Source organism: Podarcis tiliguerta (genome assembly GCF_965153285.1).
Source record: "Podarcis tiliguerta genome assembly, chromosome: 6".
NCBI lineage: Eukaryota > Metazoa > Chordata > Lepidosauria > Squamata > Lacertidae > Podarcis > Podarcis tiliguerta.
Genome location: NC_139539.1, coordinates 79,257,246 through 79,280,613, shown reverse-complemented (window position 1 = coordinate 79,280,613; position 23,368 = coordinate 79,257,246). Strand labels below are relative to the sequence as shown.

At 40.2% G+C, this 23,368-nt stretch overlaps 1 protein-coding gene and 1 long non-coding RNA gene across 7 annotated transcripts in view; one reads left to right on the top strand and one right to left on the bottom strand.

Annotated features, from left to right (window-relative positions):
• The window catches only part of NEK7 (NIMA related kinase 7), an 85,149-nt gene that overhangs the window by 40,741 nt on the left and 21,040 nt on the right, over positions 1 to 23,368 (top strand). For all 6 annotated transcript variants that reach the window (XM_083445387.1, XM_083445388.1, XM_083445390.1 and 3 more), the window contains 5 exons: positions 722 to 784; positions 4,196 to 4,306; positions 17,545 to 17,653; positions 19,576 to 19,683; positions 22,804 to 22,898. In XM_083445387.1, coding sequence (XP_083301513.1) covers positions 722 to 784; positions 4,196 to 4,306; positions 17,545 to 17,653; positions 19,576 to 19,683; positions 22,804 to 22,898 — 486 coding nt within the window. The remainder of the gene's footprint in view (positions 1 to 721; positions 785 to 4,195; positions 4,307 to 17,544; positions 17,654 to 19,575; positions 19,684 to 22,803; positions 22,899 to 23,368) is intronic.
• LOC310679784 lies at positions 5,164 to 6,105 on the bottom strand. The gene is made up of 2 exons (XR_014512533.1): positions 5,771 to 6,105; positions 5,164 to 5,704 (listed from the first exon to the last, which is right to left on the bottom strand). It is a non-coding gene; the product is annotated as an uncharacterized lncRNA (long non-coding RNA).

The following is a 23,368-nucleotide window of genomic DNA, read 5'->3' as shown; positions in this document are numbered from 1 at the left end:
AAGGAGATGAGTTTAGAGCAAGTGGCTTGTGCAGAAGCACAACAGAAAGCCTCCCCTGAGAATGTGTCATTCTGCTGCTGCTTCTCTACATGAACAGTGGTTGAATGATGCAATCACCCACCCACCATGGAGATGCTGTAGAATTATCCACTCCTCCAGTGTGGGCTGTTTAGAAGAGGCAAAGCTAGAGCAGCGTAGCATTCAGAGATGCAGCAGGGGGACTCTTCTGTGTTTATGTACAATGGTGCCTCAGGTTACAGACGCTTCAGGTTACAGACTCTGCTAACCCAGATATCAGGTTACAGACTCTGCTAACCCAGATATAGTACCTCGGTTAAGAACTTTGCTTCAGGATGAGAACAGAAATCGTGGCGTGGTGGCAGCGGGAGGTCCCATTAGCTAAAGTGGTATCTCAGGTTAAGAACAGTTTCTCTTTTTTAAATAATTTTTTTTATTAACAATTTCAACATATATGTTCTTAACAGTTTCAGGTTAAGAACGGACCTCTAGAATGGATGAAGTTCTTAACCTGAGGTACCACTGTACTATTGTGAATGGGTACTACTCACAGCAGGTATTAATTATTTAATTTAATGCATATTTCATCTCACATCGTTTGGGGATTTCTCATTTATGCAACATTACTTTTAGGGCACAAAATTAAAGCAAACATTGATGATATATATCCTGTTTTTTTCCTTTTTCCCTTTTTTTAAACAAGATATTTGATTTAATGGATGCCAAAGCCCGTGCTGATTGCATCAAAGAAATAGATCTTCTTAAGGTAAATATGTACAACGACTTTCTTTCTTTACTTGAATGAAGGTGAACTTTAGCATATATTTGTTCAGATTTTTATTATTCCCAAGTCTAAAGATTTGGGAGAAGGCGCACGTAAAATGTCTTCACTATGGATTTGGGATGATAGAGGGGCATGCATGTATTTTAAATGCAGCTGCAGCAAAACTTCCATATCCTCAGCTGATATTTGAGGCAATAGAGTTGCATTTCGACTCTCCATAGCTAATAACCAGAGCAGTACTTACTTGATACGTTTATTTACTTCTGGGTGTGTGACATTGTGGTTTGTATCTCACTGCCCTTCAAGCCAGCTTACAGACAACAGCAACAAGGTTCATAATAAATAACAAATGAAAACTAAAATGATAGGAACATATTCTAGCTTTAGCCTCATTAATTCCTGCCCCCCCTCAAAAAAAAAACCTGCTACAAAATATATAAGATTACTATTTCATGAAACAGGTGGCAGGTCAACTGCTGTTTTTTTAAAAAAAATAAATTGCACCATAATCTCAAATATCTGCTGAAAGTAGAAAAGAACCCAAGGAACAAGTTAAAAATAGAACTGGCCTAATGAATTTCTCAGGAGTTCCATAATGAGCATCCCATTACCGAAAAGATATCCTTCACTTCATCCCAGCTGCCCTCACTTCAGTCAAAGATGGAACTTGGGAGCAGAATTTGTCCGCTGATCTTCACGATTGTTTACTTGGAAAAAAGGCTCTCTTGAGCATATACAGTGGTGCCTCGCAAGACGAAAAGAATCCGTTCCGCGAGTCTTTTCGTCTTGCGGTTTTTTCGTCTTGCGAAGCAAGCCCATTGGCGGATTAGCGCTATTAGCGCTATTGACAGTTTAAGGGCTAAAAACGGCTTTTTAAGGCTTAAGGGATTAGCGGTTTTGCTGCTAAAAAGCTTTTATCAGCTTAGCGCTTCAGAAAAAGGGGTTTTGGAGCGAAAAAACCCCTCAAAATTTTTCGTCAATTTTCGTCTTGCGAAGCAAGCCCATAGGGAAATTCGTCTTGCGAAGCGCCTCTGCAAACGGAAAACCCTTTCGTTTTGCGGGTTTTCCGTCTTGCGAGGCATTCGTCTTGCGGGGCACCACTGTACTGTATTTATGCCTTGTGCTTAAGAATTTAGGATGCTGCCCAGACTATTTGACCATCTAGCTCAGTACTGTTCATTCTGACTGTCACTCCACGGCCTTGGGCAGAAAGAGGGCTTTTCTAAGACTGCCCCCTGGCAATCCTTTTAGGTTGGACCTGCTATATGTAAAGTTTTTTCTCAGCTGCTGAGCTACCACCCCTCCCCTACAATATATGTATAGAACACTTAATGTGCACACACATCCACACAAAGATACAATGCTTTTGTATTCCTTTTATGTGTGTCAGTCTCCCATCCATATCACATTGCATTGTAAGCTGCCTTTTTAAAGTTTAAAGTGGGAACCAAGAGCTGCCCTAGTTGTTACCGAGAGCTTATCCTTGTAGGATTTTCCCTTTGAACTGCTGGCCTCCACTCCCCACCTTCCGCCACCTTACCAAGTTATATCAGAAACAGCTGTTTTTGAACGAGGTTTGTTATGTAGGTGGGGGTGAAGACTTGCCATACAAAAATCCTTAGTTTTCGAAAGCAGACTGCAGTGTGATCCAGAGAAGATGCACTTTGTAAAACAAGGACAAAAGCCTTGTCTGTGCACACACAAACTTTTTTGTTCCTCTAAAGTGCCTTACTGAATACTGATTGCGAATGATGCAAAGAGACGTATAAATAAGGTGAGTTACAGTTTACAGGAGGGAGCTTTCCTTTGGAGTGAACGTGGCTCTTCTTTTCCTGTTTGTTGTTGCCAACCAGAAAGATGCTCTGACAAAATTCCCAGGTTTTAGGTTTTGGGGGCTTTAAAAAGAAAGTTTCTGGTCTTTGTGATTGCAGAAAGTGACACATGTTGTTTCTCGACGACTATTATTGTGCTTACTCTCTGCTTTAAAAATATAACAAACCTTACCTGTGATTTTAAAGGTTACTTAGGTGTCTGCACCTAACTTCCCACCCTGCTGCTCCCCCTCTGCCCCAGCCGTAGCTCTTTGTGTTGTACTAGCAACTGCTCCTTTATATTTTTAGGAGTGCCTTGTTAGATAGAACATGGGTATTTTTGGTAGGAGATGCCTCATTGCACATATGGAAAATTCCATGCACCTTACTGACAACTTTGTGGAGGACCTTGCTATGTCTATGGAAGATATTGTATGGGAGAGGTTCTCTGTGATGTCTCCTCTGTGGTTGAGCAGATGATGGATTTGAATACAGAAACCACCCTTGGTCAGATGTGCACCTAGGAAGTAGTAGCCTAGGCTACCTGTGTGGTCAGACTGAGCCCCATGTGATTCTGCGCAGCAGGAACAAAAAACATAATAGGAAGCATTGCTGTAAGAGAGTAGGGACTAGAAAAAGCTTATAGCTGCATTGCATTCATTTCTTCACCTATTGATAATCACGCCTTGAAATAGCTTTTCAGTTCAGTTTCATGATCATTGTGCTGAAGAGATATGTAGCTATATGCTTTGAATACAAAATAGAATTTTTAAAAAAACTCAACTTTTGAGGCAAAATTTAAGACAGTGTGATAAGTTTTTTTACATTCCTCAATGTATATTCTATGTGGATTGTTATTATTACTTTTCGTCAACACTGTTCTTGATCTGGCCATAAGCCTGCCAAAAGTCTGCTTTGCTGAGTTTTTCTTGTCTGTCTGGAGGCATTCAGCTTTAAAAACCTCAATAATTTTCTGAGAAAGAGCAAAATACTGCAAATATATCCATTTTAGAATAATCCAATGGAGGCATTTGGAAGTTAGTGGTACCTTTATTAATCCTGTGAGTGGAGTGTAGAATGCAAAACCTCTTCTGGTTTCAAATTCTATTTTAGTTTTGTTTTACAATGGTCGTTGGTTGAGAAACTAATGAAGTTTTTTGTTTTGTTTTATCATGGACAATTAAAAGTTGAAGAGGTGTTTTTTCTTCTTTCTTAAATGGCATGTTCTTTGGCTTTCTTGCATAAGCCATCTGATAGCTTTGTGTGCCCCATTCCTAGCTAATTAAGGGGGTTTCTTTTCCACCCCCCCCCAAAAAAAAAAACATAGACATGCTGTATTAGCTGCTGTATTGTTTCCTGGCTTAGTACAAGGTGCTGGTATCCTCTTTGTTAAGTTTGATTTTTAGACTTGGTTCACGGTTATATAAAATAATGCATGCAAATAATGAACAAATGAATGTTGTTTTCTTTTAGTACAGAAATGGGTGTTCTCCCCTGCCCCTGTGTATATAGGATTAAATGGCGGAAACCAATAGTTGAGGCTATACGTACTGTAGACTGAAGTATCTGTTTCTTTTTCTAGCAATTGAATCATCCAAATGTAATCAAATACTATGCATCATTTATTGAAGACAATGAACTAAATATTGTACTGGAATTAGCAGATGCTGGAGACCTATCTAGAATGATCAAGGTAAGTGTTTTTCTTAACAGAGAGTTTCCTTTCTTTTTTTAATATATTCATTGTTTGAAATAAATAGAAATCATATTTTATTTTTCATATTTTGTTTTGATTCTCATTACTCTGGTTTTATTTCTGGATCCTCAGGTACCCTAAATTATAAGTGATTGCTGCAAATCCTACTCCAGGTTTCAATTCTGTAAATCCTTTCCAAGCTATCGAGGTGTCCATATTTATATCTCAAAGTTTGCTGCTAATCTTAAAATGCTATGCATGATTGCAAGGAAACATAGATGAGGAGATCATCATTATACTCCAAATCTGGCATTGTGCCAGCCATAATATTTAATAATATTTAATGTTGGCATTTCTGTTTATAAATTCTCCCCTTTGAGATTTTTACCATAATAATTCAGCTGTAAAACCAGATTGTATGTTTAAATGTTGGTACTGACCATCCAAACATGTAAGAACATGTTTCTTTCTGAAGTTGTGAAAACAAAGCAAAACAATCAAAGGCCCTTGGAGCCTATGAAGGCTGCTTCCATAACGCTTGATTTTTGCCAACAGGAATGAACCCACAAGTCATCGCAGTGATAATATGGAAAGAACTTAGACCAGTGACTTCTCAAAAACCAGGCAGTAGGCTGCTATGCTCTTAGTTGCAATGCTGGCTGGGTGATTTGGCACCAAACTGAAAGTGCTATGATAGAAGTACAAGCTTGTGAAGAATATTTGTAGCAGTCCCTCCACAATGCACCATTTGAGATGTTCTGTCCATTCATTCACCCAGCCATTCATTTATTCGAGTATTTCTAAACCACCAACTTATTAAAAAAATATGGCCTCCAAGAATTTTTTTTTTAAAAAAACCATAAAATTACAAAATCATAAAAAACAACACTGAAATGCTTGGCTAAACAGAAATGTTTTCAACAGGCAGTGAAATGATAGAATTGTGAGTGCCTGTGCGATTTCAGTGGGAGCAGTGTTCCAAAATATTGGTGCCCCTGTACTAAAACCCTTCGTTTTTGTAGAAGCTAAATGAATAGAAAATAAACCAAATAGAAACTAAACTACAAATCACCATTTGTACACACTAAACTAAATAACCGTGGCACAGCCAGGAGGGCTTGTTCCGCTTCTCCTGTTTAGGGCATGAGGAATCTGCACCCATGTTAGTTTCTAGGGCTTTGTTCCCTAACCTGACCCTAGGAAAACCCTGGGGAAAAGTTATGAGTCATTTTTTAAATGGACCTAATTGGGGTATATTTGCTCTGATTAATAAAATACAGGAACGGTCAACCTGTTGGGACTTGTTGAACATATTTGCAAATCAGCGAAACTGTGTATATGTACACACACACCCAGAACCAAGCTTGCACTACAACCTATTCTATGTAGCTCGCACTACAATTCTATTCTATATGTACACACACACCCAGAACCAAGCTCGCACTACAACCTATTCTATACAGAATGCTTCTTTCAAACAGTGGGAAGGGACTCTGAAGGAAAGCCGGCACAGGCCCATGTGTGCCCGCAGATGACCCTTTGTCAAAGTGCTTTTTATGAATGTATAAACAGTGAACACTCTTGGCATATTTCTATGGAATTCGAGGTTGTTTCCACAAGCTACATTCATTTCTTCATTCACCATAAAGCAACAAGAGTTTTCTGAGAGATTTTTGGAACCCTGAGTCATATTCTGATATCCTAATGAGGCACATGGTCACGCTTAACCTATTCCAGTGGAACAGAAATAAAGGTCTCGGGTGGTATCAGAGGTCTGCTTACCACCACCTATTTGGCTTTGTTTTGCCACTCTTCTTCTTCCTGTAATGTTTAGGGAAAGGAATGGGAACTATTTGGCTGTGCTGAAGTGAACATGACTGTTCTGTGCACTGAACTTTGAACAAGACCATGAGCATTTTAGGCTGGGAAGGAAGTTAGGAAGACCAACTGATTGCCATTTTCCATTACTGTTAATAGACTTTCCTTTGTTCTCCAGACTAGATTATTGTTGTTTTTCACTGCATTGTAAGCGTCTCAGGTTTATTGGATACAAAAAGTGTGCTTTTTAATTAGTCCTCACCCTCAGCCTTCAAAATAATATTTTTGTGACTCTTAGAAGGAATATTAACTTTGCTTTACAGCATAGAGTTGAAACTGCATCTTTGTGCTTTGAATAATATTCCTTGCCAAGATGACATTTTTAAGCCAAGAGGGTGAAAAATGTGGTGCTACAAAGATTGACAATGTCCTGTTAATATTTATAACCAAATTGTATATATTTTGCTTATGAATTAATAATTCTGTAGGTTTACACTTGCTACAATATGAAGGTTTTGTTTTCTCTTCTGTATATTCCAATTTGACATAACATTTAATATGAGGCCTCTCTTCCTTTTCCTTTTCTGTGACAGACTTCATTATGGCCTATTGATGCCTTTATTTTACCTAGGACTGTCAAACCTGTCCATTTAACTCCTTGCATTCTAGCATTTGAAATCCGGTGATACATTTGGCGGATATTTAGTCAAGGCAGCATTTTCCCTTTAACAGAAATACAAATATATCCTTTTTAGCACTGAAAACCATTTTATACACACACAGATTCACGGAAGGCCAGACATAGCTTACAACAGTGGCATTAACCCAGTATTTGTTCAGAGAGACCAGTTCTGGTTTATAATTAGTTTTTTGTTATTAACGAAACCACAATTTTAAATCTGTGATTATTGAAGTCATAATTTAATCTACTTGCGAATCCAGTTTATGCATTTTCTTCTGATTTTACCCTAGAGATGTCCAAAACTGCCTGCAATGCAATTTGGCTGTGTGGCTATTTCTTACCTATCTTTTTCTTGAGAGTAGTTTATGATGTCCTCTTAACGTAGGCATCATGTTTAATGTAGTGAACTCGGATTGCTGTTTGAAGTTAATGACAGCCTATCAGGCTATGATTAAATATGTATAAGGTGTCACACTATACTCATATTTTCATAGTTCTTGTAGTGGGATCAGCATGAGTTTATTTTAGGTATACAAAGATTGAGGGAAGGAGGGAAGTACAATGAATGCATCCCCAGCTCTCGCTTTTTTAAATGAGAACACAACAGAAAAATAAGAACATTTCTCTCACTATGTGTGTGTGTGTGCTGTTTTTTATACGAGCAGTGAGAAACCCAGTAATTAGGAGTCAGGCGCAAGATCTTGGAATCCAATAAGGATAATAGTGGCTACTGACTCTCTTTTCATTAGACAATACAGATGAATCTTCAGCACAGTGTTGTGCTATTGAGCGCTTTACTCTAATGAGCAAAAAAGAATCTGATGTCTAAAAGTTTAAATGGGTAACTCATTATGATGGTGCCACCATATTGGCAGTCCTATGAATAAGGTCATTCATGCAGGCTGGTGGTTTCCCAACTTCCTACTCTCAGAGACCCCTTTCCACATCATTTAAAATTTATTTAATATCTCATTTTATATTCCATCGTCCTATACATTTGTGTGTGTGTGTGTGTGTGTGTGTGTGTGTACGAACTACCTAGGCATTGCAGTGGATATAAGATTCTACGTTTGAGAATGCACATTCAGTTCACCAGGACCGTCCACCAGGCCTGTTGAGTATAAATGACCATCACCCCAAATAAAACAAAAAGTGTTCTAGAGCGCAACTGACAGACTGCACAGTCCTGACTTTGCTGACACCATGCTTCTCCCCTCCCTGTTCTGGTAAGCAGCAGCAGTGCTGCTGCTGGAAAACCATGGCTGCAGCTCCATTCTACTGGATGAGATGCTCCTGCTGTCATCCAGGATTTAATCCCAAATTGTGCTGTTGACCTGCATCAGTGAGATGGGTGAGTGACTTGGATTTTCCAAGCTTGTCTGCTTGGGTTCTTGTTGCAATGCTGACCCAGACTTGATGGTTAGGAAGGAGGTGGTCACTGTTCTATCCCATCTCCCTCTTCAGCTTCCTGTCTGATCAAATTCAGTTTTCGAGTGTTTGCACTTGATATTAGGCACTTACAGTGGTGCCCGCAAGACGAATGCCTCGCAAGACGGAAAACCCGCTAGACGAAAGGGTTTTCCGTTTTGGAGGTGCTTCGCAAAACGAATTTGCTATGGGCTTGCTTCGCAAGACGAAAATGTCTTGCGATTCCTGGGTTTCCCCCCCTCCCCCCCTTTTCCCCAAGCCCCTAAGCCGCTTAACAGCTGTTCGCTAAGCCGCTTAACAGCTGATCTAAGCCGCTTATCAGCTGATCTAAGCCGCTAATAGCCTTTTAGCAGCTAATCCGCTAATCCCTTAAGCCTTTAATAGCCGCTAAACCGCTAATAGCGCTAATCCGCTAATGGGCTTGCTTCGCAAGACGAAAAAAACCGCAAGACGAAGAGACTCGCGGAACAGATTCTTTTCGTCTTGCGAGGCACCACTGTAGTTTGAAATTCCATTATTGCATATATCATCCTGCTGCCTAACAATCTCCTTGCTGGGATTGGTCTTGTTTTTGGTTTTGAGGAGCCACAGAACAGTGGTTTGGGGAGACTTCAACACACATGCTTAGACTGCCATATCTTTTACGGGCCAGGATTTTTGCTGCAGTCATTCCAAAATGCTCCTAACTCAACAAGTGCAGCAGGTTATATAATTTCTCAACCAGAAAGGATGATTGCTACTAGATTCCTGAGAGTCCTTTCTGTTAGCATGCTTCTCATTCCTGTTCAATCACATTCTAGAATTCAGAAATTACCTGTTATGTAGACATGATGATTTTTAAGCACTCTGTACCACTGTATATAACTGTCTTGGCTCTTTTGTACATCAAGTACTTGGAGATGATGAATTGGTTGGGATGATCGCCAGATGTATGTGGAGGGAAAGCTGAATCAAGTGTGACCAAACACAGTTTAGAGTTCACTTTATAGTTTATATTGTGGTAGTAACAGCAGCTAAGAAGGAATGCTTTCCTAGCATCATCGTATCTGCACAGTACTGGCTGGAGGAGCAATTTTGAGTGGCTAAAGGAGTCCTTTAGATGGATCTCTAGGTTATATTGGAGAATGCTCAAGTGCCCACTGTGAACATTTGCAAACCACTTCAAAACTTTGAGACCATAATCATAGCATGTAAAGAAAAATAACTCTTTTCTCTCCAGAGTGAGGACTAGGCAGGATTGAAGCTACAGAAGGCATGATAATGTTTGAGCCTGGTGTGAAAACTAAGAAGAACAGGGATGTGATTTATACCCTAACTTGTTCATATAAATTCATGGTACTGCGTGAATGGCACTGTACTGGGGTGAGAGTCTTGACTAATAACTTGAAAGGTAATCCTGCTAGATTGTATTATGGCTACATTGTCAAGGTGAGAGTCCGTTTTATTCTGTTCTGCTTATTTAAATGATTTATATACCGTCCTCCAGCAATACTTTCAGGGTGATCTGCAAAAACAAGATAAATACAAAAGCAAAATATAGTTGATGGTTTAAATAGTAATACAAAGAAAATAATGGAAAATTTAACAATTCCTGGTGCAAAAAAGGTACTAGGATTAGCACAAGCTTAACTTCAATGAGGAAGTAATTCCATAAGAGTGTGTCATAGCTGAGAAGACTCTCTCTAGACACCAACCACCTTTCCTCAGCTGGTGGGGACACCAGGACAACTAGACAGCCTCAATTGTGGTCTTTAAGGCAGCCTTCCCAATCTGGTTCCATTCAGATGTTTGCTAGGGAAGTGTGTGGTGAACACCGAGAATTGGATTAGAATAGAGGGCAGTCTGTTTCCACATTCACATACCGTTTCTTGGGTTCCTTGAAGGTTTGTTGTTTAGTCATTTAGTCGTGTCCGACTCTTCGTGACCCCATGGACCAGAGCACGCCAGGCACTGTCTTCCACTGCCTCCCGCAGTTTGGTCAAACTCATGCTGGTAGCTTCGACAACACTGTCCAACCATCTCATCCTCTGTCGTCCCCTTCTCCTTGTTCCCTCCATCTTTCCCAACATCAGGGTCTTTTTCAGGGAGTCTTCTCTTCTCATGAAGTGGCCAAAGTATTGGAGCCTCAGCTTCAGGATCTGTCCTTCCAGAAATGCATTAGTGAAACAAAAGGAAAGAAACGGCTCTTTCCCTTGCCTCTTCTTAAATACAGTCATACCTTGGTTGTCAAATGCCTTGGTACTTGGACGTTTTGGCTCCCGAATGGCACAAACCCAGATGTGTGTGTTCTGGTTTGTGAATGTTTTTCAGAAGTTGAATGTCCAACGTGGTTTCTGCGGCTTCCAGTTGAGTGCAGGAAGCCGTGCCTTGGTTTCTGAACCATTTCAGGAGTCAAACAGACTCCTGGAAAGGATTAAGTTTGACAACCAAGGTACGACTGTATGAGAGCAGCCAACCAAATCTACACATTCAACATTTTTTTTGTTAAACACTGAAGTTTATTTTTAAAAACTTTCTTTAAAAATTTAATTTTTCTTTGAGACTTCCGCATATGCTAGAGTAAAGACATTTGCTACTACTGTGAACTGAAAAATGCTTTTGATATGTACCATATACTGATTATCCAAACATTGAGATGGTACATTACAGATGCCATTATGTCACCTTTCTCCTCTGAGCTTTTCTTATTAGTTTTTAAAGGCTGTTTTTTTTTAAAAAAAAACACACAAAAAACCCAATATTTTTCAACAGTACACCAGGCAACACTAGCTAGATTAATTATAGAACAAAGTCTCGAGTTAATATATTTTTTATTAAGCATCTTCCTAAAGGAAATATAAAGCAGTGCTTTGAACTGACTATACCTATGTTTGCTGTTAAAAGTTTTGAAGCTACCTGTGGTACCTATTTTGTGTCATTTTTTTTACTCTTTGTAATTTCAGGTGGTTCCCCCCCTTTCATTCTTATATACATATACATACATAAAATATATATATAGATATATTCTATCATTCTTGATGCAAACTCTCTGACACCAAGTGCTGAAAAGCCCTACTAATATCTATGAGCATATATATATATATATATATTAGGGGTGTGTGCTTGTTGTAACTCATTATTTTCTTCCAGTTTCTAAGAACCAGCAGCACTGCTGCAGTAGCAGGTTGGAGCTGTCATGACAGCAGTTGGACTGGAATTGCAACCCTGCAAGCACTCCTGTCTGGAAAACTGCTTCAATTGCTTTCACTTGCTGGTAGCAGTGTTGCTGGTTGCCAGATAATGTAATAGCTTTGTTCCCACCTAGGGATGCTTGGAAAGTTCAGTCTTTGCTAATGCCTACACTGAACTGCTCTGTTTCTTGCAGTGGCGTAGCGTGGGTTGTCAGCACCCGGGGCAAGGCAAGTAATTTGCGCCCCCTTGCCGTGGATTTGCGCCCCCTAACCCGTGGATTTGTGCCCCCTAACCCCCAGATGTTGCGCCCGGTGCGGCTGGCCCCCCCTGCACCCCCCATGCTACGCCACTGGTTTCTTGATAAATGGGATACAGTCTGTGTCCTCTGACAAAAGTGGAACACATCTAAATCTGATCTGGATCATGAATGCATCCATGCTCTGCATTACTCCGTCCTCTTAAATGTGATTGGGACACAAACTGCAGTCTCTTGCATTTTTATCTTTTAGTTCTGCTACAAGACTTAAATGTAACTGTTCCATTTGTTTGCTAGCCTTTGAACCCCTCTTTTCTAATCTGATGAAGGTTCTAGCCTACAAAGGCTCGTACTAAACTGCTGCCTTTAGGATACCCCAAAACTCTTTGTTGTCCCCCCCCCATAAAAACTTATTTAAATGTTTTGGAAATCATCATAACCTTACTTAAATATTTTTTTTTTCTGGGGAAGGTAAGCTTGCCTTGTTGTTTTAGCCTTTATTAGACTCTCAAGACTCTTTAATACCTCCCTATAACTTTCATTATATGCCCATGTAGGTTTCATGAGAGGCAAGTGAATTCCAAATACATGGTTGGTCTACTCGTGGTATATTGTATTTTGCAGCAATGCTAGGGATATATCAAGATAGATAGCTAACTAGTTAGCTAGTTAATTCCCCGTTTAGGGAAGTTTTTAATGTCTGATGTTTTATTGTATTTTTAATATTTTGTTGGAAGCCACCCAGAGTGGCTGGGGAAACCCAGACAGATGGGTGGGGTATAAATTATTGTTGTTGTTAAAAATCTCACTATAAGACAAGTTCTTGTTACAAATTTGATTCAAAAATGCCCTGCTAGCAGAAAGCATCTTCTACCAAAGAAGGTCTGCTTCCATAAGAAAAGTAACCCCCAAATCAAGAGAAGTTACTCAGTTTGCACAAAGTTTTGTGTAATACTTTTTATGTCCCACTAGCTTTTGCAAATCTCAAGACGAACTGGGCTATTCTAAGCAGATTTGGAACTTGTTAAAGGTTAAAGCAGGCTTCCCCAGATTTATTTTGAATTTATTCTGGAAAGGAGTAGCTTTGATGTTTTAACCCCCCAATATTGAAAGTGGCTTGCAATCAATAAAAGCACTTTAAAACAAAACAAATTAATCAATTAAGCCAATATAAACAAAAAACTATAAAATCAATAATGTAAACACAGCGAAAGAACAGAAAACCATTTACACTAGAACAACTAGCTAACTAAGCTCCATTAAATAATGTGTGTTTCAATTTTAAAAAAAGCTCTTGAGAGATGCTTCCAGTCAGTGTAGAGAACTGTGAGTTAGATGTGGCAATGATCTGATCCTATGTTTTGTGCTTCTATACCCTTGTAAAAAGGCAAGCAGGCAGACACCTTAGATAAATAATTCCAAAGAATGCTACAAAGAAAACCACAGGGTGTAGTGTAATAGAGGAATTCTCATTTCATTATACAGTGGTACCTTGGAACTCGAACGTCTTGCGAGACTAACGTTTTGGCTCCTGAACGCCACAAACCTGGAAGTGAGTGTTCTGGTTTGCGAACGTTCTTTGGAACCCGAACATCCGTTGCTACTTCTGCGGCTTCCGGTTGGCTGCAAGAGCTCTTTGCAGCCAATCGGAAGCTGTGCCTTGGTTTCTGAACATTTTGGAAGTCGAACGGACTTCCAGAACAGATTCCGTTTGACTTCCGAGGTACGACTGTATACCATATAATTCCATGCCATAGCAGAAGGGCCACTCAGCACTAGAGCTATGCATTCAAAAGGTCCTGGATCTAGGCCCTGACATCCCTTGGTAGGACTGAGAAAGTCCTTGAAACACCTACCTTCTTCCAGTCAAGTGTCTTCACCATGTACCTTGAGACACCCGGTCTTTGGAAGGTCCAAGCCCTCCAGGTAAGCTCTGGAGCAGATACATTTCTCCACTTGGTTCTGCATTGAGGCAAAAAAAAATTAAACCCCAGCGTTAGCATACCACACCACACCAAATCTCGGAAAATTTGATTTCATTAGTGCACATAACACTTTTGAGAACATTTTGAGACAAGTAAAGTGTAGAACATATAGGAACAGCTGGCATTGTACAGTGAGTTTTGTTAGAAATTTGTATAAAAATACATTGTTAAAAGTCTTTTCAGGGTTCATTTTAAAAACAATAAAATGTGCTTTCTATGCATATACTTGAAGTTGTGTATTTGTTTCTAAATGAAAAGAAACCCGGTATCTATCTATCTATCTTGTTGACATCAAACAGTCCTCTGATATGCAAATCCCAGCTATGGGGAGAATAGATACAGAGTTTGTTTTGGATTCAGTCCAGGTCTGAGGAAAGCAGCATTTAAGGAGCTTGCATTCAAACATTGCATCATTTCAGTTTTTGAAAATATTTTGAGGAAATTAAAAGTGTGTGTGTCTCAGCATACAGTCATACCTCGGGTTAGAGGTTGAGTGTTTTTGGGTTGTGTACCGTGCCAAACCTGGAAGTATTGGAAGCTGCTGCCTTGGTTTCTCTCTCCTCCTGAAATTGTGCCCTGTGTTTAATGTTACGGGCAACTCTATCCTGGGGAAGGGAAGCCTCCTTCCTTCGCTTTTCTTCTTCATCTTCTTCTTCAGGGGTGGGCTCCTTCTCTGCCCCCCCCCCAACAAGGTCCCATGGGGTTGTAAAGCAAGCCAGACCATTTAGCACCGACCCTATTCATTCCAGCAGCTGGCCATCACCCACTCAAGCCCTGCAAAAAATATCATCACCATTACTACTACTACTACTACTACTACTACTACTACTGCCCTCCACCCATATCAGGGCAGCTCACAGCCTGAAACTACAATACTAAGCACATGCTAAAATCTATAACAAAGGCAAACCAAGCCAGCAACCCTCCTTCTCCCTTATTTGTGAAACAAGCCTGTTAATTGCCTATCCAACAAAAAAAAGGCACTGAAGGTTTTTGAGATCAATGCAAGCTAAAAAGCATTGCAGGGGGTTGGGCTAGATGACCTGCAGGATCCCTTCCAATTCTACGTTTTTCTGAAAAACACACACGCACAACCCAACTATGGTCCCTCTGCAGTCCTCACCCCAAGCAACTGTGTGCGTGCCTTGCCTTGCTACCTGTGGTCTCTCGTCAGCCCCCTCCCCCCAATCTATTCATATTCCTTTCTCCCTAATCGCCAGTATTATATTTTTCTCTGGTTGAGACTTAAAACAGAAAGCCCTAATTCCCAACTGTGTTTCTTGCTGCAGTCCTACTGTTTACTCAGAAGTAAGGTCCTATTAGATTCAGCAGGACTTACTCTCAGATAAGTGCAGTTAGGGCTGCACCCTTTGTGACCCAAGTTTTGGGTCGTTTTTAGGTTCAGGATGTCACTGCTTTAACTATCAATGAAATTCTCAAAAGTCAGCCCCACTGTTTCCAACAAGGTTTAAAGGTAAAGGTAAAGGTAAAGGGAACCCTGACCATTAGGTCTAGTTGTGACTGACTCTGGGGTTGTGGTGCTCATCTAGCTTTATTGGCCGAGGGAGCCGGTGTACAGCTTCCGGGTCATGTGGCCAGCATGACCAAGCTGCTTCTGGCGAACCAGAGCAGCGCACGGAAACGCCGTTTACCTTCCCACCAGAGTGGTACCTATTTATCTACTTGCACTTTGATGTGCTAGCTGTTAGATGGGCAGGAGCAGGGACCAAGCAACGGGAGCTCACCCCGTCACGGGGATTCGAACCACTGACCTTCTGATCGGCAAGTCCTAGGCTCTGTGGTTTAACCCACAGCGCCACCCGCGTCCCGCTACTTACATACAAAGCCCTAAATAACTCTGGATCAGGTTACCTGAAATACCTTCTCCTTCACTTGTCCAGGAAGGGGACTATAATCATCTAATCAGTTTCAGCAAGGCCTGATGAGTATTGGCTTGTGATAACACGGAAGCAGCTTTCCCCATTGTTAGAGTCAGTGCTGGTGAAATACGAGAGGCTGTCTCAGTGTTGGCATTCTGCTAGCTCCTGAAGGCACACCTGTTTAGGCAAGCCCTCCCCTGAACTGAACTTCTGATTTTATTATTTTAGCTTTAAGGAAAAAACTGTTTTAATTGCCATGTCTTTAATTGTTTGTTTAATTGTATGTGTCAATTACGGATGTTTTGATGCTGTGATGTGTTTTAATTATGGATTGATGTTATTGATTTTATAGCTGTAAACTTCCTTAGAAGCCATTTTGGCATAAAAGTGGTATGTAACGTAATAAATAATAAAATGGGGCCAGCGAATTGAAGGAACCGCACTAGTAGCCTCTGAACAGCAACACATTTCTCAATGAATTCGTGATTTCTGGATTTTAAATAAATGGTGACTATATGGCTTCTTCGCCTTTGCATGAAACCTTATCTGGAATTGAGAACTGATTAAAACATTAAGGGAAATTATATGGTCTCTCTCTCCCCCCACCCCCGTGAACTTTAATGCTTCAGAATGAATGTGGTGATAAAACGTTAAGACTGCAGGTAAAAGGCTAGAGCATCAGGGCTATCCTAATACTACACCTCTTGTGTTTTGCAACATATTTTGTTTTTACACAGGGAAGCATTTGAAAATATAACCTCCCACTTAATGCTAAAATATCAGTACCTTCTGCTGTTTTTTTTAATGTTTCAATTTGTTCACGGTTCCAAATAAATCAATACTACCGCCAGGTAAATGTGTTTGGGCTCAGAGTGCCACACTCTGCAGATTCTGCTATTCAGTGAGTGCATGTTTAACTGATTTGGGGGCAATGGAGGTGGGGGTGCAGCTTCAATACCTTGGCAACAAGGTTTTGTTACCTAAAGGACATATGTTGCCATTGTCGTTTGCATTACATTTCTTTCAAATATTGGTTGACTCAGTTAGCACACAGCTGTTAATTTTCTTTTAAAGCCATTTTCTTTATCCCACCTTAACCTTGTCCTGTCAAGGAAGAGGAAGATGTCATATAAATAGGATAGATCAGTGGCAGACTTATGGGTGGCAGTTTTCTTCTCAGCTTGAACATAGCTCTGACAGCCGCCTTACACCTGCCACGCTTGCAGGTCTTTAGAGTTGGCAGTGTAATAGTATCCTCAGCCAACAATAAAAGAAAAACATGCAGTTGTTTTGCAGTCCTGGCATTACAGTTACTGAAATAAATCACACACACACCCTGCCATTTTATTTGGTCAAATAACTGTTTCTAGACAGACCTAGAAACCCTGCATGCTCCTTGGAGGAAGAGAAAGTTTTAAACAAATAATAGAAAATACTGCAATAAATTCATTGGGAAGCAGTATTTCTGTGGTATAGCATTGTAGTCTGAAATGTGTTCCAATGAGCTGGTTCAGGCACCATGATAGGCATGAACTGCAGTATGCCTCAGGGTCTCCTTCAATGCCATGCTGGAGGTGGAGCGTACGGTGGCTCTCTGCAGCTTATTCCGGTTGTGATAAACCATGGTTTACTGTGCTGCCAAAACTGGTCTCATGTAAAATCATATTCTGAAAGGGATCGGGGGCAGCCATTATCATCAAAAGCTCTGCCTTCCAGCCCTGAAGCTGTAGGTTAAATTCAAATTCGAGGGGGGTCTCAATCAGACCCTGACCTGCCAAACTTTCCTTAGGGTGCAAGCTGGGTTTATTTGTATCTACTTATATTAAGTGTGTGGGGGTGTGTCCAGTGGGGATTTTTGTTTCATTGGTTAAACATGACCCTTTGGTGGGTAGCAATATTTTGTTTAAAATCCTATCCTTTTAATAATTTTTAACCAAATCATTGCTTTACGACGTTGGGCTACTCACAAATCCGCTTTGGCAGCAGTTAATTTTATTGTTCTTATTTTTTTAAAGCATTTCAAGAAGCAGAAGAGACTGATTCCTGAAAGGACAGTTTGGAAGTACTTTGTTCAGCTCTGCAGTGCCTTGGAGCACATGCATTCACGACGCGTCATGCATCGAGGTAACTCAATTGCATTTAATCAAGCTAATGTCATTCCAGTGTAGAGGTTGAAAGAAAAATATATTTCCAGTGTATGTGATTTTGTGTGAGTGTGCATATTACTGCAATGGCTTTTTACAAATTGCTTTTCCTCTTCGGGATAGGTAACTTGATAAATATTGCTCTGTGCATAGAGTAATAATCTTGAGTCCCCCCTTTAGCGAGAACACATTAAAACATATTTGTGCTGGTACATTGGAGTGAAGACTTTATTATGGGTTAAAATGAACAACTTACAATTCATATGCATGCTATGTACATGCTGTAGATTCTTAAAAATCATTTATTTTTGAAGACTTATTCTGCATCTTTGGATTATGCGCCTCTCAAAATAATTCAGGTAATAATAGTAAAAACCAAACACATACACACGCACTAGCAGCCCTTATCCCTCTGGCTGATGGATAGGGTCAGTGTGCGCTTCCCTTTGGCTCTGCGGTTGGAGGGTAATTGGCAGCAGGGAGCAGAGTGTTTTCCTGGCAGGGAAGGGGTAGTATGCTCTCTGCAGCTGCTTCCTTGTCTGGCTGATGGATGGGAGCAGACTGCCGCAGACTGGGAGGCAGGAAGTGCAACTGGTCAGGGCTACTTAGTGCCCTGGGAGGTGGCAAAAACAGAGTGTGCTTTCCTTCTGCTCTCTGGTTCCAGGACAACAATCTCTAGGTTTGTCACACTTCTTATATACCCAGGACGATGTCCATTGCTAGGTATATCTAGACTATTCACAACTGAAATCAGTAAATCAGCTCCTGTTGATTTCAGTGGTTCTACTCTTGAGTATGAATAACATGGCCTAGCACCCATATACTTTTAATAAGATGTGCTTAAAAGATGTTGTTAACCTGGGGGAGCTAAAAACACATACACAACTTCCCTTTAAGTATAGGAGACTGGCCTACCAGAAAACTCCAAGGGGGAGGTATGACTATTTTCCTGCCAAAAAACAACTGGGAAACTACTGTATTTTTTGCACCAGATGCACCAGACCACAAGACGCACCTAGTTTTTGGAGGAGGAAAACAAGAAAAAAATATTCTGAATCTCAGAAGCCAGAACAGCAAGAGGGATTGCTGTGCAGTGAAAGCAGCAATCCCTTTTGCTGTTCTGGCTTCTGGGATAGCTGCGCAGGCTGCATTTGCTCCATAAGACGCACACACATTTCCCCTTACTTTTTAGGAGGGAAAAAATGAGTCTTATAGAGCAAAAAATACGGTACTTTTCTCTTTGTCTGTATCAACCTTCAGAGACATGGGAGAGCATTTGAGAGACTGACTTATAGCACTATGATCATTAGTGCTCATTGAAATCTCATTGCATTCATGGAAATCAGAGGATCATGGCTAGTTGTGAGAAATTGTTTCCTGTACATTTTGACACCTCTTAAGATAATGTAACCAAATTTTGCATGACAGTCCCTGAGTCCTAAGAGCAGGTTTTTCTATGTTACTTCCTCTTGAAATCAGTGAGGCTTAAATTTAAAGCTCCTGTTTAAAACTTACCTTTAAAACATTTACATTTTGATCTCAAGTATGTTGAGGTTGATGCTGCTCATTTAAATGGATGATTAAACCATCTATGGCTTTTAAACTGTGGAGGTGGGGTAATGTTACGACATTATGTATTTTTTGTGTTTTTATGTTGTAAGCTGCCTGTGAGCCTTGGATAAATGATGGTATAGAAATTTAATAAATTATAATGAAATAATAAAAATAGCTAAAAATAAAAAAATAAAATTTAGCCTATGGGGGTTGAGTATGCATAATTGGTATTTTTAAATATTTTAAAGCAATACATATATGTTTAACTTTAAGCAAAATTAGATGAGCACTCACACGCAAGTCATGGATATTCTACTGTCACCTGTTGAAATATTTTTCTTTCTACAGATATCAAGCCAGCAAATGTATTCATTACAGCTACGGGAGTAGTAAAACTTGGTGATCTTGGATTGGGAAGGTTTTTCAGCTCTAAAACCACGGCTGCTCATTCTTTAGGTCAGAGAGATTTCCTTGATTGTAAAATGATGTATGTTCACACCAGTAAATGGCCCTCCCCGCCCCACATTAATTACTGGAAGGGTCACCAAGAGGAAGTGGCCCTGCAGAGGATGACACTCATTTCAGGGACTGAAATCCTGGACCTTGTCAGTCAAGTGAGGCATTCCCATGGAATCATAGTAGTTGATGATGATGTGGTGGTTTTTGAGGTTTCTTGCAGCCACTGTGTATACAGTTCCCATATAGAAGAGGTGGCTCATAACAACCCCTACAACAGCACCCTACAACTTTTGCATTGAGGACTCGGGTGGGCCCCAAGAGGGACTCTCCTATTTTATTTTAGATTGCATAGTAGCAATCTAAATTTGGAAATGCAAGTAAGAACCTCAGGCTGCTTCTTCCTTGCAGGTTACCCTACTTTCGTTTTGTACAGTGTTCCCTCTTTTGCTTTCCTTTAGAGTGGTGGACTTCTCGGGGTGACAGACCTGCGGTGGATTCCTCTTGATCATAGAGCAGAGAGTTTATGTTGGATGCATTTTACAATTCACCTCTAATTGGCATTGGCGCATTGAAAAAGTCCAGCAGAAAAAGATAATAAGAACGGGCATTCAGAGCTATGTTCAAGACCTGACTAGTACAACAAATGCTCTTGAAAAAGCTCACAGGCAGGGCTAGATAGTGAAAACTCTCCCCACTACTTAATTATGCCCATACCTGGTAATCAGAAGCATATTCTCCTCCAGATGCAAATATTTCATTTCTAGTTAACAACTATCGATAGACCTTTCCCCATTGGATGTTTTGAAGAGCTAACATAACTTGCCTTTAAAGGGTACCTTTATGCTAGTAGCCTTCACAAGATCCATTCTTGTGGCAACGAACTCCATGGTTAATTATGCAGTGGATGGAGAAAGGTTTGCTTTTACTTTTACCATGGCATCACCCGGGTTTGGTATATGGCCTTCCCACACCCTCTGGTATTCAAAGAAGAGTGACAGAAAGCACATTTGAAAAAAGCCCAAGTTGTCTTTTTTGTTAAACTTGCCTCAGTAGGACATATCAGCTCTTCCCCGCTCCCACCCCATTTATTGTGTGAAGTCAGAAGGTTCTTATTTAAATGCTTCAGTTTGTATTATAGTTAAAGTGTTAGAATAGGCTAAACTCTGCAGAATTCAAGCATTTGTTCTTCTTTCCCCCTGTCATCAATCTTTCACACTCATCTCAACCCCCTAATGTAACAGCAGGTTTCTGAGAACTACTGGTTAAAGGAACTTTTGCTTTTGGTAAACTACAAACCTCCAAGCCTTAGTGCTTGCAGCTGCCCCCTGTAGAGTCTGCAAATTCTTTCTCCACCAATTCCTCACCCTGTAAGCAGCAGATATGTAGCCTGTTACAAGCCAGATCTGCTATTAGTATTGTTATTGTGAAGCAAATTGTGTCATTGGAGGTTGTATCATAAACACAGCAACAACTGTGACTTTATCAGCAGATCAGTTTTCGGTAGTCTTTTCCAGCTCAAATCACTATCAAAAAAGTTAATTTTAAGAATGCTGCAGTTTTATCATGCTAAATTGCAGTGTCATTTAAATGTCTCAGTTTCTTTTTGACATAGCATCAGAACCTCCTGGAATATGAAAGCCCATAAAATGGCCCAGGGGCCTGTCTACACATTACAGTCTTTTTACACTGCTGCGCATGGCAGCTCTTGCCACTTTGTGAAGTGTTTGGATCAGCAAACAGATAAAGCTGGGTTTTTTTTCATCACACCAGATCATCCTGCTAAATTCTTTTAGCGTTTTGGGACAAGCAGCCCTGGAACACAAGTGAGGAATTTCCGCATATGAGCGGCTTGCCATGTGGAAATGCAGGGTGGCTTAAAAGGAGATCTACACCCATGCCCTGAAATGTAAACTAGCCCTACGTGCCAATATTGTTTTAGGATACAGTCCTATATATGCTTACTGGGGAGTAAACCCCATTGAACTTAATGCGACTTACTTTTGAGAGGGCATGCATAGAATGGCACTGTTCATACATTTTTAGGAAGTATGTAAACAAACTTTTGAGGGGCCAAGAACCATGACTTCATTAGTTAGTTATTCTTGGCGTTTCAGAACACACTGGAGAGCCAGCGTGGTGTAGTGGTTAAGAGCGGTAGTCTCGTAATCTGGTGAACCGGGTTCGTGTCTCTGCTCCTCCACATGCAGCTGCTGGGTGACCTTGGGCCAGTCACACTTCTCTGAAGTCTCTCAGCCCCACTCACCTCACAGAGTGTTTGTTGTGGGGGAGGAAGAGAAAGGAGATTGTTAGCCGCTTTGAGACTCCTGAAGGGGAGTGAAAGGCAGGATATCAAATCCAAACTCTTCTTCTTCTTATCCATAACCTATGAAACCTTTGAATTTCTAATCCACTTTTGAGCTGTGCTGTTCTACTCTTGTCTTAAGGCTCATCCACACTTCTGCTTGTCCCATGCCTAGAAAGTGGTTTTCTGACTGTCCCGTTCTTTCTAGGCACATGTCCTGCCACTTTCCCTTGGAAAATCCTGTTGTCACTCCTTTCCTTTCCCTTACCATTCCTGTCAATACTTCAGTTACTCTTATAGTGCAATCCTATGTGTGTCTACTCAGAAGTAGGATCCACTGTGTTCAGTGGGGCATACTCCCTTGTAAATGTGTTTGATTGCAGCCCCTATTATTATTATTAAAATGCCCCATACTTGAATGATAGAAAGCAGATGAATTGAAAAATACTTCTGTTGTTCCAGCAGGGATAGGATACTGAAAAATATTACAAGAGATTGGAAATTCATAACATTAATATTGATTTATATAAAGGTCTGAATTGCTAAATCACTTCCTGATAATTCTGCAAGTTTTATCTTCATTTTTTAAAACAGCTTATCATAGAGGTCGACTCTATAAAATAGGGCTAAGGTTGTCTGAAATGAGATTAAGTTCATTTACAATATCCCTCCGTATTGTCTCTTTGTATATTTGTTAATAATTGTGCAATTATATTTTTTTTCAACCAAAATATTGGAACGTATATTGCTTGAAAGCATTGTGATGAAGTTTTAAGTGTTCATTTTTTAAAATTATATTTCCATATTGGTTGCAGTGGGAACACCTTATTACATGTCTCCAGAGAGAATCCATGAAAATGGGTACAACTTCAAATCAGACATTTGGTCTCTAGGATGTCTCTTGTATGAGGTAATACTTTTTAAACTTGTATACCTTACTTATTGGTGAGTGATGTTTTCAAAAGTCTTTCTGTATCTGTCTTAAGATCCCGCTATTCATTTTTATGTCTATTAACCACTTGGTGATAAAGTAGTATTAAGCAAAAGTGTAGAAACTTAACCTTTTACTGCTGAGCATGATAAAATTTAAATACATTCCTCAATCCTGAATGAATCTGTTGCAGAATTTTGCCATAAATTTCAGCTCAGAATGGTTCACCTCCTGAATTAGAAATGATCTATTCTTGGCACTGCATCCTTAGACTTGCACACATTCCATAGCATAGCTAGCTAGCTGTGAACAGAAACCTGCCCACCATACCCAGTGAACACACTAAGGTTGTAGTAGAACTAACACTGCTTATACCAGCCTACCTTTTTAAATCAGTGTAAAAAATTCTGCTAAAAACTGAACCTTTAAAATATTGCATTCTCAAAAGT